We start from the raw sequence: 14702 nt of genomic DNA on the forward strand, positions 1-14702 counted from the left end.
TCTAGGCGATCTACAATACGAATGAACAATGGCTTCTTCATTCTAAATCGTCGTCTGAATAGATTTTCAGGATATGTGGGAGTGTCACTGAAATAATCGTTCCATAACCGGAGATGGCCTTCTTCACAGTTTCGTTCGATAAAAACTCGTTTTTTTCTTACTTCCTTCGGTTTTAGCAGACGCTTGCTCACACCACTTTTGGTCGTTCCTCAGCTCTTTCCAGGCATGTTCAAGGAGGAATTTCTGCTTGTGGTTAGTGTAGAATATCTGATGTGCTTGTTTCAGCACATCATTCTCATTTTGCCCGCTCGTCTTCTCCCTGCTTGCAGCTGCGTAGGCTCCAGCGAACTTGCACACGAGATCATTGATCCGGTGCCAACGTTGCTTGCAATGCCTAGATTCTCTCTGGTCACATCCACCATCTTGACGACTTGCCGCAAAGTAAGCCATTACTCTTGTCCAGAAAGCGTCTGACCTTTGTTCATTGCTCACCACTGGATCTTTACTTGTGTTAAGCCATGAGCTAATGAGCACAATGTCATCCTTAGGCGTCCACTTCCGCCGTTCTCTACGTTGTGTACCAGTCTCTCCACCATCTTCGGTTCCAAAATTGCCTACAGACGGAGATTGTGATGAAGACAGTGAAACACTGTCGTCATTGTTGCCAAAGAAGATGCTTTGCTGACTATTTAATAGCTCAACAAATTTAGAGGATTGCGAGAATGGATAAGAATCCATTTTGGAAGCAACCTCAAGGAAGACAGAAAGAAATTATCAGAGATGAGAAAGAGAGAAGAGAAGAAAGAGGACAAGGTAAGGTTTTTACGCATTCAAGATAGAGGAGAAGACAATTTTTTTTATAGAGAGAACAGATGCTGGAATCGCATTGATCACACCCAACCAAACCGAGAAGACGTTTATCCAACCCATTCATCACACAAGACTTTTCATATCACACAAGGTTGTATTTATTACCCAAGACAACCAAAATCTCATTTCTATCTAACCACCTAAACCTCTATTTATTACCTAACCAAACGCTAACCCACCATTCAATTAATTTCAAACGAGGATAACCACCAATATCAAACACAACATTAATCACAAACCACCAGAAAGATCATATTTATGCTATGCTTTATCCAATTCCACAGAGTAAAGGTTTTACCTGTCTGAAGAATCGCGGGGGTTTTGTCCGACGAACCTGGATCATGTTTCTTCTTCTTCTATCCATCTCATTCTCCTCAGACATCTCAAGACAAAAACTCACAAAAAAACAACACAAATCAAAGGATTCAACTTCTTAAATACCGATGACGAAACACAATGAAAGACAAGCATAATTGAAATATTCAAACTTGATTCTACTTCTTCAGATTAACGATGAAGGAACACAATCAAAGACATGCATCATGCTTCTTATTATCGATCAAGAAACACAATGAAAGACAAGCTTAATTGAATTATTCAAACATGATTCTACTTCTTAAGATACAGTATCAAGGAACACAATCAAAGACATGCATCATGCTTCTTATTATCGATCAAGAAACGCAATGAAAGACAAGCTTAATTGAATTATTCAAACATGATTCTACTTCTTAAGATACAGTATCAAGGAACACAATCAAAGACATGCATCATGCTTCTTATTATCGATCAAGAAACGCAATGAAAGACAAGCTTAATTGAATTATTCAAACATGATTCTACTTCTTAAGATACAGTATCAAGGAACACAATCAAAGACATGCATCATGCTTCTTTACCTTCTGATTCGCCGGCGAAGCAACAGTAATTGTTTTCCTTCCTCTCGGACAGCCACCATGACAGAGAGATCTCGCCGTTTTTCTACCCCGACGAGAGCAACAGATAGACATGACACCGTCTTCCAGCGTCGACATGACCCACCCACACATACACCGTCTCGTTGAGAAGATCCACCGGAGAGGAGAAAAATCGCCATATCGCCGGAGAGGAAAAGAGAACACGAAAGAATTAAAGAGAAGAAGGAGAGAGAAGAAACGCAAGCGACACCGATTGTCTCTCCAATTGCGATGCGACGCGTGGCGACTAAGGGGCGTTCCTTCTGTATGTTATTTAAGCTACGCCTTTTGTATTAATTCCATTTAATATTTTTTTTTAAAACCTAATTTTCCTAAGCTACGGTGTTAAGATACACTAATGAACATGCTCTAAGAACCCCATAAAAACCCTCGTTCCACATGCTCTTTGAAACTTATTAGAAAATCTCTCTCTACATGTGCATTAATGATTTTCTCTCAAGTTATTGTTTAAACTCAACCACAAACTTTACTACTTTAGTCAAACTGATAATATTAGTATTATAACTATGATATACTATCAATAGTATCTAGAGCAAGCAATTTTCATTTATGATAACAATTTTCAGTATAATAGCAATCAATTTGAGATACTACAAAATACTGATAATAGCGATTTCACAAACTAAATTTTTTTTTTTTTTCAAAATCACTGGATTGAAAACCTAGTTCATCAAAAACTTAATAAAAATTTAATGTTAGAAAAAGAAAATTGATTTCTCTTAAAACAAGCAATTATCGTTTTCTAACATTATTTTTTATTAAGTTGTATTATTAACTAGGTTTTAACTGGCTAACTGTGTTTCATTTTCTTCAAAAAGTACAAAGTGTATTTTTAGCTATTTAACCATGAAAATCCACGTTGTTAGAAAAAACCACGAAAATCCACGTAACATCCACAATTTTTTGGTCTAAAATATTGGTAGATACTTTGTTTCTATCCGTAACTGTAAAACTATAGCCACAAATATTTTATACCTAGTTTTTGGTTATTTATAATTTTTCTTGCAGTTAAAATAGTTATGAAAGGAGTTGTGGACATATGATTGCATCCAAGTGTTGGATAAATTCATTGGTAGCTGTCAGTTAATATGTTACCATTGTTTACCTATTACATGTAAAATGTATTACACAAAGACACTTTTTAAGTTCTTAATTACATCATCAGACGCTTCTCCTGGGGTTTTCTCATTGAACTCGCAAACTTTAGAGTACACATTGATATGAAAAAAAGCTTTCCCAACTTCTCGACATCAACACTAGTCAATTCTAGAATATTCTCTCAACGCTGGGTCGATTTAGAGGGCAAGCCACCAAAACAATCTCTTATTAGGACATAATTTTATAGAACATATGTTATTTAGGTTTCTCATTAAGAATATTTTTGTATCAATATATAAGTATAATTTATAATTCTTTTGATAATAATAATATTTATTAAAAAATCATCATTATTTATAGAACTTTTACTAATAAATTCATTTAATATGTATTGTTAAGTAATAATGAATGCTCAAAGTATTTGTGTTTGAGGATTCGAACCATCAGATATTATGGGAAATTCCAGATACACAAGCTCGTCTACACAAGCTCGTTCCTCGAGCATCACTTGATTGAAGATTTCAATGTCAAAAAAAATTGAGCCCTCACAAATCTTTTAATTTACAAAGTTGTTTCCATGTCGTCACCCATGAAATTTTCCTTTTGTTATTATCACACACGTATTTTGGTAGTTTAAAGTACGACATATCGAACATTGGAAAGACCAATCCCACAGACTTAAGAAGAATTTTTGTACCTCCATGAGACATAGACTTCACAAACCAAACATTAAGTCAATTCTACAACTTTTTGTATAAGCTCAATGGTTTGTAACAGTGTAATGAAGTGTATATCAGTATATATATATATATATATCATTCAGAATAAGATCAGTCTATAACTAATGGCACATTATAAGATAAAAAAATAAAAAATTGACATGAAATCTTTGGCAAAAATATTGTAAAGTATAGTTGCCTATAGGGATGGGCTTTCAGGTACACATTCAGGTTCAGTTCGGATCTATTCGGATTTCAGGGTTAAAGATTTTAGCCCATTTGGATATTTACAAATATCGGTTCGAGTTCCGATAACCCGTTTAAATTATTTTAAAAAAAATTTAAATTCATTATATACTTTAAATTTCTCAAAATATAAAAACAAAATAATATATTACATATAAATTTGAATAACGTATGCCAAAATATCTAAATTTAACATATAAACTAGATTTTGACCCGCCCTTAAAAGGGCGGGTATATTTTTTGTTTGCGTTTTTGTTGAAATTTAATTTTTATATTTGTGTTTTTAGTCATACATATATTTTTCTTTGTATAATATTTATCTTAAATGATTAATAAGAGGTTTTAATAATTGTATTAAAATAGTTGGACCACACTTTTATCAATTGGGCATGCTCCTAATTTAATAGTATTGATTGGTTTGACTAGAATATTTGCATAAATAATCAACATATATTTCAAGTATTCTTTTAAGTATTGTTTAACTATTTTAGATATTTACTTTTGATTATTTGTATATATTTTCAATTATTTTTGGAAACTTCAAAATATTTTATATATTTTATTTATTAAATCTAAAACATTATTAATATATTCAGGTATATAAATCTATTTCAAATACATTCGGATACCCGAAGTACTGCGATTCGGGTTCAGAGTTTCGGTTCTTTAGATACCAAAATTTTGAACCCGTTTCGGATATTTGACTAATTTCGATTCGAGTTTGATATTATTTTTTCAGATTGGATTTGGTTTGGTTCTTCAGATTCTGATTTCTCGTCATACTTGCCTAGTTAGAGCACCCTCGACGCGGGATGCAAGGCGGATTTTTAGGGGAAAAGGTGGTGTGGGGCTCACCAAAAAGGGAGAGACGGTTGTCTCTTGTCGCGAAATAAGCGACGTATTTTGCACTGTTTCGCGGGTCCCACTGACACTTGACGGTCCGCGATTGGTTTATTTTTAATATATATATATATATATATTTTAAATCAGACAAAAAATAGGAAACCCAAGGTGGGTATATTTGCGAGGGTGCTCTTATGGGTTAAGTCCCGTTTTTTAAAATGTCAATAAATATCTCTAAAAATGCTGGAATATCAATTATGATATTTTTTCGTGGGGGTAAATGGAATCAAATATCTGTCGGATTTTTTGGACTGCCCTAAAGAGACGCGAAAGAGATTTTAGGCGGGATTTGTCTTTTATTTTTTTCCCCTTTTAGAACAGAAATTTTTAGCGCCGGTTGTTGCCGCGCGTCGCGTCTTTTCGCTCGTCTCTCTCCTTCTTATACCTCCTCCATAACCCATTAGCGAAACCTAAACTCCTCGTCCTATCTTCAATCGCTCTACCTCTCTCAGGATCCTTTCACATTTCTCCTCTCGATTTCGCTGCTCAACGTAAGTCTCCTACTGTTCCGATCTCTAATTACAACTATTGTTCAACGTTTTTAACCTAGATTCGAACTATCTAACCTGAAATTGCCTGGAATCTTTAGTCAATAGCAAGTTTCTGCTGTTTTTGATCTCAATTTCAAAACCCTAGCGCTCTAATTGTTCATCATTTCAACTTCGATTCGAAGGATCTAACTGAGATTTTCGCCGCATGTAATGCTTAAACCCTAGATTTCACTCTGATTGTTCAACATCTCAACTTAGATTCTTAGTATCTAACTGTTTGTTTCGCGGCGATTAATTATCTGTGTTTTTTCGCTGACGTGTAGGTTTTTGGAGATGGTGAGTAACGGAACGAAGGCTGGGGAGCAAAAGAAGAGACCTCTCCCAGAGATCAAAGTAGACGGCGAAGACGACGTCTCCACGCGGAACTCTAGGCCGAGGCGCGCTGCGGCATGCACCAACTTCAAGGAGAAATCCGTCCGCATCTCCGAGAAATCCGCAACCGTCGAAACCAAGCAGCATCAGACTGTGGAGGACGAGGTCGTAGCTCTGCACTTCACATCCTCTCCTCAGAGCGGCGACGAGCCTCGTCAGACCAGGAGGCTGACTGATTTCATTTTGCACGACGCGTATGGAGTCCCGCAGCCTGTGGCGATGGTTGAGATCGGTGACATTTTCGTCACTGGCGTTATCTTACCTTCTGGTGAATGCGCTGACAAGGAGAAAGCCAAAGGCGTGAAGTGTGATGGCTTTGGACGCGTGGAGAATTGGAGTATCTCTGGGTATGATGATGGCTACCTGGTGGTTTGGTTCTCCACGGAGCTGGCGGATTATGACTGTGGTAAGCCTGCTACAAGCTACAAGAAGATGTATGACTATTTCTATCAGAAGGCGTTTGCTTCTGTGGAGGTTTATAAGAAAGTGGCCAAGTCTGCGGGTGGGGACTCTGACATTAGTCTTGATGAGTTGCTTGTGGCGGTTTCGAGGTCTATGAGCCTTGAAAGCAAGTGCTTTTCTACTGATTTCTTGGTCATTAGAAATTTCCTTATACGTCAAGGAGAGTTCATATATAACCAGCTTGCTGGTTTGGATGAGACGGCCAAGAAAGATGAAGCTAGCTTTGCTGAGATTCCTGTGCTCGTTGCTCTTAGAGATGAGAATAGTAGACTTGACAATGGTGCTGTTCTGATGGAAGGAAGACCTTCTAATGGGGTTCTGAGGATTGACGGAGTTTCTGAAGCTGCGAAGTGCGAGGCCTTGACATCTGATCAAGAAATGGTTGACGAGGATCAAAGATATGCTAAAATTATGCAAGACGAAGAGGATAGGAAAACTATGCAGCGGCCTAGAAGAAACAACGGCGCAGCTTCTGCTTCTAATAAAGGATACGTAAAAACCACTGAAGATGAGATTGCCGGTGATTATCCGCTCCCAGCTTATTACAAGAATTTCAAAGACGAAGCAGATGAGCTTATAGTTGCTGATGACTATGAGGTTAACTACGAGGACCTGCCTCGCAGGATGCTGCACAATTGGGCTCTGTACAACTCCGATTCAAGGTTCATATCCCTGGAGCTTCTCCCGATGAAGCCCTGTGCGGATATTGATGTGACTGTATTTGGATCTGGTTTGATGGCAGAGGACGGTGGGTTCTGGTTTGGTCTAGATGATCCTGATACTTCTACCTCTGGACAGCCAAAGAAGGATCTTGAGGGGATGCCCGTTTTCCTCAGTCAAATAAAGGAATGGATGATTGAGTGGGGGTGTTCAACGATCTCAATTTCAATACGAACAGATGTGGCCTGGTAAGCTGTCTTTTCTATTGTTTGTGCCCCATATTTCTGCATTGTTTTCTTCTTCTTCTGCTGATGTCTCGGGTATATGCAGGTATCGACTTGGGAAGCCGTCAAAGCAATACGCCCCTTGGTTTGAGCCTGTTTTGAAAACAGCTAGGGTTACGATAGGCATTTTTGGTCTGCTAGAGGAGCAAACTAGAATGTCTAAGCTCTCATTTGAAGATGTCACGAAAAGGGTGTCTGAGTTCCAGAAGAACCATAAAGCTTACATTTCTTCTGATCGCTTGGCTGTTAATAGATATCTAGTCGGCCATGGGCAAATTATTTTGCAGATGTTCTCAGAATTTCCTAAAAAGGATATCCAGAGGTGTTCATTTGTTAGCGATCTTGCAAGGAAAAGGGCCGAAAGGCACAACACAAGATGGACCATCAAGAAGAAGAAGATTTTGTTTAAAGTAAATTGTAATCCAAGGGCAGGCATGGCACCTGTGGTATCCAAGAGGAAAGCTATGCAAGCAACAACAACTCGTCTGATCAACAGAATTTGGGGAGAGTTTTACTCCAATTACTCTCCAGAGGAACCCGTGCAGGCAGTTGGTGCAGAAAACGAGGAGGAAGAGGTTGAAGAGGAGGGCGAAATTGAAGAAGATGACGCAGAGGAAACTGTACCAGAACCTGTTGAGGAGGTTGAAAAGTCTCATACCCCTTTGAAGAAAATTCGAGGCGTTTCTGGTAAAACGGAATCAAGTTGGAGTGGCGAGACTCTAGGAAAAACTTCTGCTGGTGAGCCTCTCTATCGACAAGCTCTCGTTGAAGGGGAAATAGTGGCTGTAGGTGGTGCTGTCGTGTTGGAAGTTGATGGAATTGAGGTCATCTATTTTGTGGAGTACATGTTTGAAAAATCAAACAACTGCAAAATGCTTCATGGAAGACTTTTACAAAGAGGATGTGACACTGTTCTGGGTAATGCTGCTAACGAGAGGGAACTATTCCTGACTAATGAATGCAAGACGGTATCGCTTAAGGAGATAAAAGGAACAGTCAGTTTTGAGATTCGATCAAGGCCATGGGGGCATCAGTTTAGGAAAGAGAATACCACCGCGGACAAGCTTGACCGGGCGAGAGCAGAGGAACGCAAAACGAAGGACCTGCCTACGGAGTACTTCTGCAAGAGTTTGTATTCACCTGAGAGAGGGGGTTTCTTTAGCCTTCCACTAAATGATATGGGCTGTGCATCTGGATCCTGCAGTTCATGTAGGATAAGAGACGATGAAGAGAAAAAGACAGAGATCAAACTCAACGCTTCAAAGACGGGGTTTTCGTCCAATGGGGTTGACTATTCCGTTGATGATTATGTCTACGTAAAACCAGAAGATATAGATGGATCGAAGGAGGCTAATGGGAGATTTAAGTCTGGTCGTAACATTGGCTTACGACCATTCGTTGTTTGTCAAATACTGGAGATCATCGTCAGAAAGGAATCTAGAAAGGCTTCCTTTGAGGTTAAAGTGAGAAGGCTTTATAGGCCTGAGGATGTTTCTGACGAGAAGGCCTATGCATCAGATATCCAAGAGGTATATAGTGATGTTCAAATTAAGTTGCTTTGCTGGTTTCTTTATTTGTGTTTATTACAATCTTTTTAACTCTGTTTTTTCTTCCTTTTTTGGAATTTGTTTTAGTTGTATTACAGCGAGGACACTGATGTTCTCCAACCAGAGGCTCTAGAGGGAAAATGTGAAGTAAGGAAGAAAATTGATATGCCCTCACGCCGTGAGTATCCAATATCAGAGAATATCTTCTTCTGTGAACAGATCTATAACCCGTCCAAAGGTTCTCTCAAGCAGGTACATATTTTTCTAAAATCATATGATAGGTGTTCATATAACTCATTTGTTATGATTATTGCTGTTTCTGATACAAAGTTGAAGTGTTTCTTTGTTCTGACCTGTAAACAGTTGTCCGTCAATATCAAGCCGAAGTACACTACTGTTAAGGACGACGCACTTTTAAGAAAGAGAAAGGGAAAGGGGTTAGTGACTGAAACTGATTCTGTGACTGACAAGCCTGAAGAGGTATCTAAAGAGACGCGTCTTGCTACACTAGATATTTTCGCTGGTTGTGGTGGACTGTCTCAGGGACTTGAACAGGCAGGTATGTATTATCTCCAGTAAACACAACTTTATCAACCATCAAACCCTACAACAAGTTGGATTCATGGGCATGCTTTTTATGTACAAGGTGTATCGGCAACAAAGTGGGCGATAGAGTATGAAGAGCCAGCTGGGAAGGCTTTTAGAAAAAACCATCCCGAAACAACAGTTTTTGTTGACAACTGCAATGTGATTCTTAGGCAAGTAACCGACAAAGATAAAACACTTTCTCTTCCAGTGTGGCTATTTTCTGTGTTGAGAACTGTTGTTTGAAATTATCTATAGGGCTATAATGGAGAAATGTGGAGATCAAGATGAATGTATCTCTACCAAAGAAGCTAATGAACTCGCTGAGAAACTTGATGAAGACCAGAAACGTACTCTGCCACTGCCGGGCCAAGTGGATTTCATCAATGGAGGCCCTCCATGCCAGGTATATGTTCTGGTCTTTACAAATTGTGTTGAATAAGTGAAAGAAAAGGTGTTAACCAGTGCAATTTTTCAGGGATTCTCCGGTATGAATCGGTTCAACCAAAGCTCTTGGAGCAAAGTTCAGTGTGAAATGATATTAGCATTCTTGTCATTTGCTGATTATTTCCGGCCAAGATACTTTCTCCTGGAGAACGTGAGGACCTTTGTGTCATTCAACAAAGGGCAGACGTTCCAACTTACTCTGGCTTCTCTTCTCGAAATGGGTTACCAGGTAAATACCACATTTGTGGTCTCCTGCTCCCTGTTCTCCATTTGATTGCGTTGGCATGCCGTTATATTGTATGTGAAATTCTGAATTTAACATCTGTGAAATATGATGTTTCTCAGGTGAGATTTGGGATCTTGGAGGCAGGTGCATATGGGGTTTCCCAATCTCGCAAAAGAGCTTTCATCTGGGCAGCTGCACCAGATGAGGTTCTCCCCGAATGGCCTGAGCCGATGCATGTTTTTGGTGTTCCTGAGTTGAAAATCTCGCTATCTAAAGGTGTACATTACGCTGCTGTTCGCAGTACTCAATACGGTGCACCTTTCCGCCCAATCACAGTGAGAGACACAATTGGCGATCTTCCATCCGTAGATAACGGAGAATCCAAGACGAAGAGAGAGGTATGAATGATGTCACACATCAGGAGAAAAAAGTATCAACATGTAGGAAACTCATATGATTCTTTTGTCTTGCAGTATAAAGTTCAACCAATCTCGTGGTTCCAAAAGGAGATAAGAGGAGACAATATTGTTCTCACTGATCACATCTGCAAAGAGATGAACGAACTGAACCTCATTAGATGTAAGAAAATCCCAAAGAGGCCAGGTGCTGATTGGCGTGACCTCCCAGAAGAAAAGGTCAGAGTCTTTTATATCAGACTGGAAATCAAAGGAATAGTTCAGTGACGCTAAATGCTACAACTTGTTTACCCTATTTTCAGGTGACGTTATCAAAAGGGCAAGTGGTAGATTTGATTCCATGGTGTCTGCCAAACACTGCGAAGCGACACAACCAGTGGAAAGGACTGTTTGGGAGATTAGATTGGGAAGGTAACTTCCCAACATCAATCACTGATCCTCAGCCGATGGGTAAGGTTGGGATGTGTTTCCATCCTGACCAAGACAGGATTATCACTGTCCGTGAATGCGCCCGGTCACAGGTATATAGATATTATGTTCCTAGTCAAGACGGAAGCTTTTGATTTGTTCCTAAAGTCGAAGTAATGAAATTGATTGGTTGTATTATAAAAAATTGTGGCAGGGGTTTCCGGACAGCTATGAGTTTCAAGGGAACATAATACACAAGCATAGGCAGATTGGGAATGCAGTGCCTCCACCTTTGGCATTTGCTCTTGGTCGGAAGCTCAAAGAAGCGGTTCAACTCAAGAAGGTCCCCAAAACAAACTAGAACGGTGTTTCCTTCTTTTTTTTTTTTTTTTGGCAAACGATTAGAACTTTTTCAAACACGGTTTGATATTATAGTTAAGTCGCTGTAATAATCATCCTCTTGAATATTTTAGACATCATGTATTATTATGTGCTCAGATAAGTTGAAGAAAAGAGCTTTGCTTCAGTGCACTTTCACTATGTCGTCGTCTGTTTGAATTGATATAATAATACATGATGTTCGATGTCAATAAAAGTAACAAAGACAAATGTTTGTGTAAAATGTTTAATTAGCTGGAGTTTTTTAGACCTTTGAATTTTGTTTAGTCATTTTTATCAGTGACAACAACTATAGATATTTATATATATGGAAAATGTTTTAAAATTTATCATAAATTAATTTGTTATTTGATGTTATATATTGTGTCATATTGTTAATTTATATTGTTCAGTATTACTACATAACAATTCGCATTTAGATTAGTTATAGTGCTTATACATTAAAGCTATTAAAAGAATTTGTTATAAAAGGTATATTAAAATTTTAAAGTTAAATTATAAAACATTAAATGCTCAATCCAAACGTAAAACATAAAATGCTCAATCCAGACGTATGTCAAAGGCATATAGTTTAAATCCAAACATAAAGATTTTGTATAGTTTGCAAAGATTTTGTAATCTTTGATTATTGTTACAGGATGTTTTTTTCTGAACAGTAATACCGTACCATGTTATAACTAGATTTTGAACTTGCGCGTCCGCGCGGATATATGTTCAAACTTAATAGATGTTAAATATTGATGTTACTATTTCATATTTTTTTGAGTTTTTAGATTGATGTTAACCCAAAATAAATTCGGTTCATTTTATTACTAAAATTAAACCCAACATGAAAAAGTAATTATTTCTAAATTTGTTGTTGATTGTTTATATTGTGATGGAATATTAAACAAATCAAAACGATTTATTATATAAGATATTTGTCAATTAGTAATACTTAACTACATTATCCTATTTATAATGTAATTATATATTTATGTAAATTTATAATTCAAAATTTTCAAAATAAAACATCTTATGTAAATTATAAATAGATGGGTTGATATATAAACGATATGTATTATATTAAGAACATGACAAATAAAAAAATAACTATTTGGTAATTAATTTATTAAAATGGGCCAAAACTTAATTACAATGTTAAAACTTTATTTTCATCACAATATATGTGGATTATGCTTTAGTTATATCTTAATGGACCAAGTCCATAAAATACTAAACAAGTTAGTCCGGTTAAATGATATGATTTTAAACGTGATTTGCAAAATAAGAAACCCAAAAAATCTTGTGCTAGTTATGTGAATGATTTGATATTGTGATTGTTACAAAGATTTGCTAGATTTAGGAATGTCATTTTTTTAGGAAATTAATAAATGATAAGTTCTATCTAATATAAGTGTTTTGATTCTCCAGACTGAGAAAACATGTGGTGTTATAAGATGAATATGCGATGTAATACAAGAATAAGGTACTATCACAATTTAATACAATGTTTTATCAATGGTTTTCTTAGCATATGTAGGAAACCAGCTCATCTAGTTTGATGATTTTTAATGGTTTGGTTTAGTATCAGTTTCTAATTGTATGGTTTAGTAATGAGGCAAAACGCTGTGTTTTATTAATTGTATAGTTGGTTTAGTAGTTTTCTAGTTTATTAATAAGGCAAATTGTGTATTTAATTAAAAATCAAAACTCTATGTTTAATATCAGTGGCATAAAAAAATAATTATTGAGCAAAATTAAGGGTTAAGTACAAAATGTACTTCACTTTTAATAGATTAGATGATTTAAATACTATTACATATTTAGTGATTCAAATATTGTTATATGTTTTGGTAAACCATTTAAAATTTAAGTGATAATTTTTTATCAGTTAGATAAAAATAGGACTTTGAATTAATAGAATAGATTTATGAATAATAATCTATATCTCTCTCTGGGAAAAATATCTACATTTTAAAAGTTGATCAGTAGGTATTAAATATAAATATGTGCATATCCACCAAAATTAAAAGATTTGAGTGTTTTTTAACCATCCAAATATATTATTTCCTAAATTTGCCTTATAAATTTCCCTTATAAATTTGACTCTTCACTCGGTATATATCACAAACCAAACAAAACATTAAAAAGAGAGAGAAAAGATTAAGAAGAGTAAAACTATGTCAATGTGTAACATCCTAATCTTCGCAGCCCTTTTACTCAGCTTCATGATTACTGCTTCGGTAGCCCGTCCATACTCGACTCTCCAGAGCAAAGATACGGTGAATATTCATTTTCTTAGATTTTTTGTTTACTTTATTGATTATATCGATTTAACTCTACAACAAAACCAAATTGAAACTGAGAAAATATCATATCTATCATATAGAAAACCCCAATTGTTTTAATATTTTTCTGTTTGTATACGTTACATTAATATGAAAGACTAAGAAGTTTTGGGTCCGAACGTTCATACATCTTTCTAGGATGAAATCCAAACATATTAAATTAACTTTTCTAAGAGAGTAAATCCTTTCTAACAAAACTTTTTAGATCTCTATTAGATGGTCCAAGAGTTTTAGCTACTAGATCCACATCTTGTTGATGTATTTTTTATTTATCAAATTGTTGACAACTAAAATTGATTTTAAATGTATGAAGGAGACGGAGAAGAAGTGTGAAACGAACGAGTGTCTGATAAAATCGACGTTGGATGCTCATCTTGACTACATCTATACCCAATCGCCTCCCCCGAAACTGCATACAGTCGTTAAAGTAATCCTCTAACTATATGTCCATCGATTTCTATTATTTAGTAATAATACATTTTTCACAATATAATGAATAGTAAATCAAATGCTTTTAAAGTATGAATTGAGAAATTAACTAAATTCATTTTTAACTATTTGAAGGAAATAGGAACACTATGTGAAACGGAGGAATGTTTGATGAAAGCAACGTCAAGTGCTCACCTGGATTACATCTACACTCAGAAGTCTCCTCCACAACATTAAGCCAATCAATAATTAATATATTCAACTTGTGTTCCTTCAATTTCTGTTGTGATCTCCATATTTCTATACTACCAATAAAAACTTAATCAACAAAAACTTAATACTGTTTATGTTTTATTTTAAGTGGTTTCTGACCTTAAACAAACCAAAAAAAACTCTACAAGTAAATGAACAGGACACAATGGTCACGTCAATGACTCACTCTACACACGAGCGTAGCTGCTGCATCCAAATCAGAAGATATGCGTACAAGCGGCTAAGCCTCTTCTTACCGATGGCATTCTTGCTATCTCTTCAATGCTTTGATCCATCTAAGGCTAACTTCGTCGAGAACTTGTACAAGAGCTTGATCGACTTGCCTCTTATCAGCATGCCAAGGAACTCACGACTGTAGCTACCTCCGCAAGTACAGCTAAAGCAGGGGTGCAAGCCCCGTGTTTATAAATATCTTTGCTTTCTTTATTTCCAAGTAAGTCTGCAAGCCTAAGAGGATCATCGTACCTTTGCTTTCCAGACCACAGTTACTAATTACTAGA

The 14702-nt window shown here is 36.5% G+C and overlaps 3 protein-coding genes across 3 annotated transcripts; 2 read left to right on the top strand and 1 right to left on the bottom strand.

The window, feature by feature from the left end:
- Window positions 1-123: 123 nt before the first annotated feature.
- On the bottom strand, window positions 124-738 carry LOC106309272 (glutathione S-transferase T3-like). The gene has a single exon (XM_013746316.1). It carries the CDS (start codon window positions 736-738, stop codon window positions 124-126), a length of 615 nt encoding a protein of 204 aa, XP_013601770.1.
- Window positions 739-5716: 4978 nt separating this feature from the next.
- On the top strand, window positions 5717-11302 carry LOC106311932 (DNA (cytosine-5)-methyltransferase 1-like; the record flags this gene model as incomplete). The annotated part of the gene is given in 11 exon segments (XM_013749274.1): window positions 5717-7106; window positions 7189-8671; window positions 8777-8941; window positions 9053-9248; window positions 9336-9447; window positions 9533-9680; window positions 9753-9950; window positions 10067-10345; window positions 10421-10582; window positions 10666-10884; window positions 10986-11302. Coding segments are annotated over 11 exon segments (4499 nt in total), but the record flags the coding sequence as incomplete, so codon positions are not given.
- A 1993-nt stretch (window positions 11303-13295) lies between these two features.
- LOC106311245 lies at window positions 13296-14267 on the top strand. The gene is made up of 3 exons (XM_013748456.1): window positions 13296-13434; window positions 13814-13927; window positions 14065-14267. Exons 1-3 carry the CDS (start codon window positions 13333-13335, stop codon window positions 14164-14166), a joined length of 318 nt encoding a protein of 105 aa, XP_013603910.1. The 5' UTR covers window positions 13296-13332; the 3' UTR covers window positions 14167-14267.
- The last annotated feature ends 435 nt before the right edge of the window (window positions 14268-14702 follow it).

This window comes from Brassica oleracea, chromosome C8, assembly GCF_000695525.1.
Source record: "Brassica oleracea var. oleracea cultivar TO1000 chromosome C8, BOL, whole genome shotgun sequence".
In the NCBI taxonomy this organism is placed as follows: domain Eukaryota; kingdom Viridiplantae; phylum Streptophyta; class Magnoliopsida; order Brassicales; family Brassicaceae; genus Brassica; species Brassica oleracea.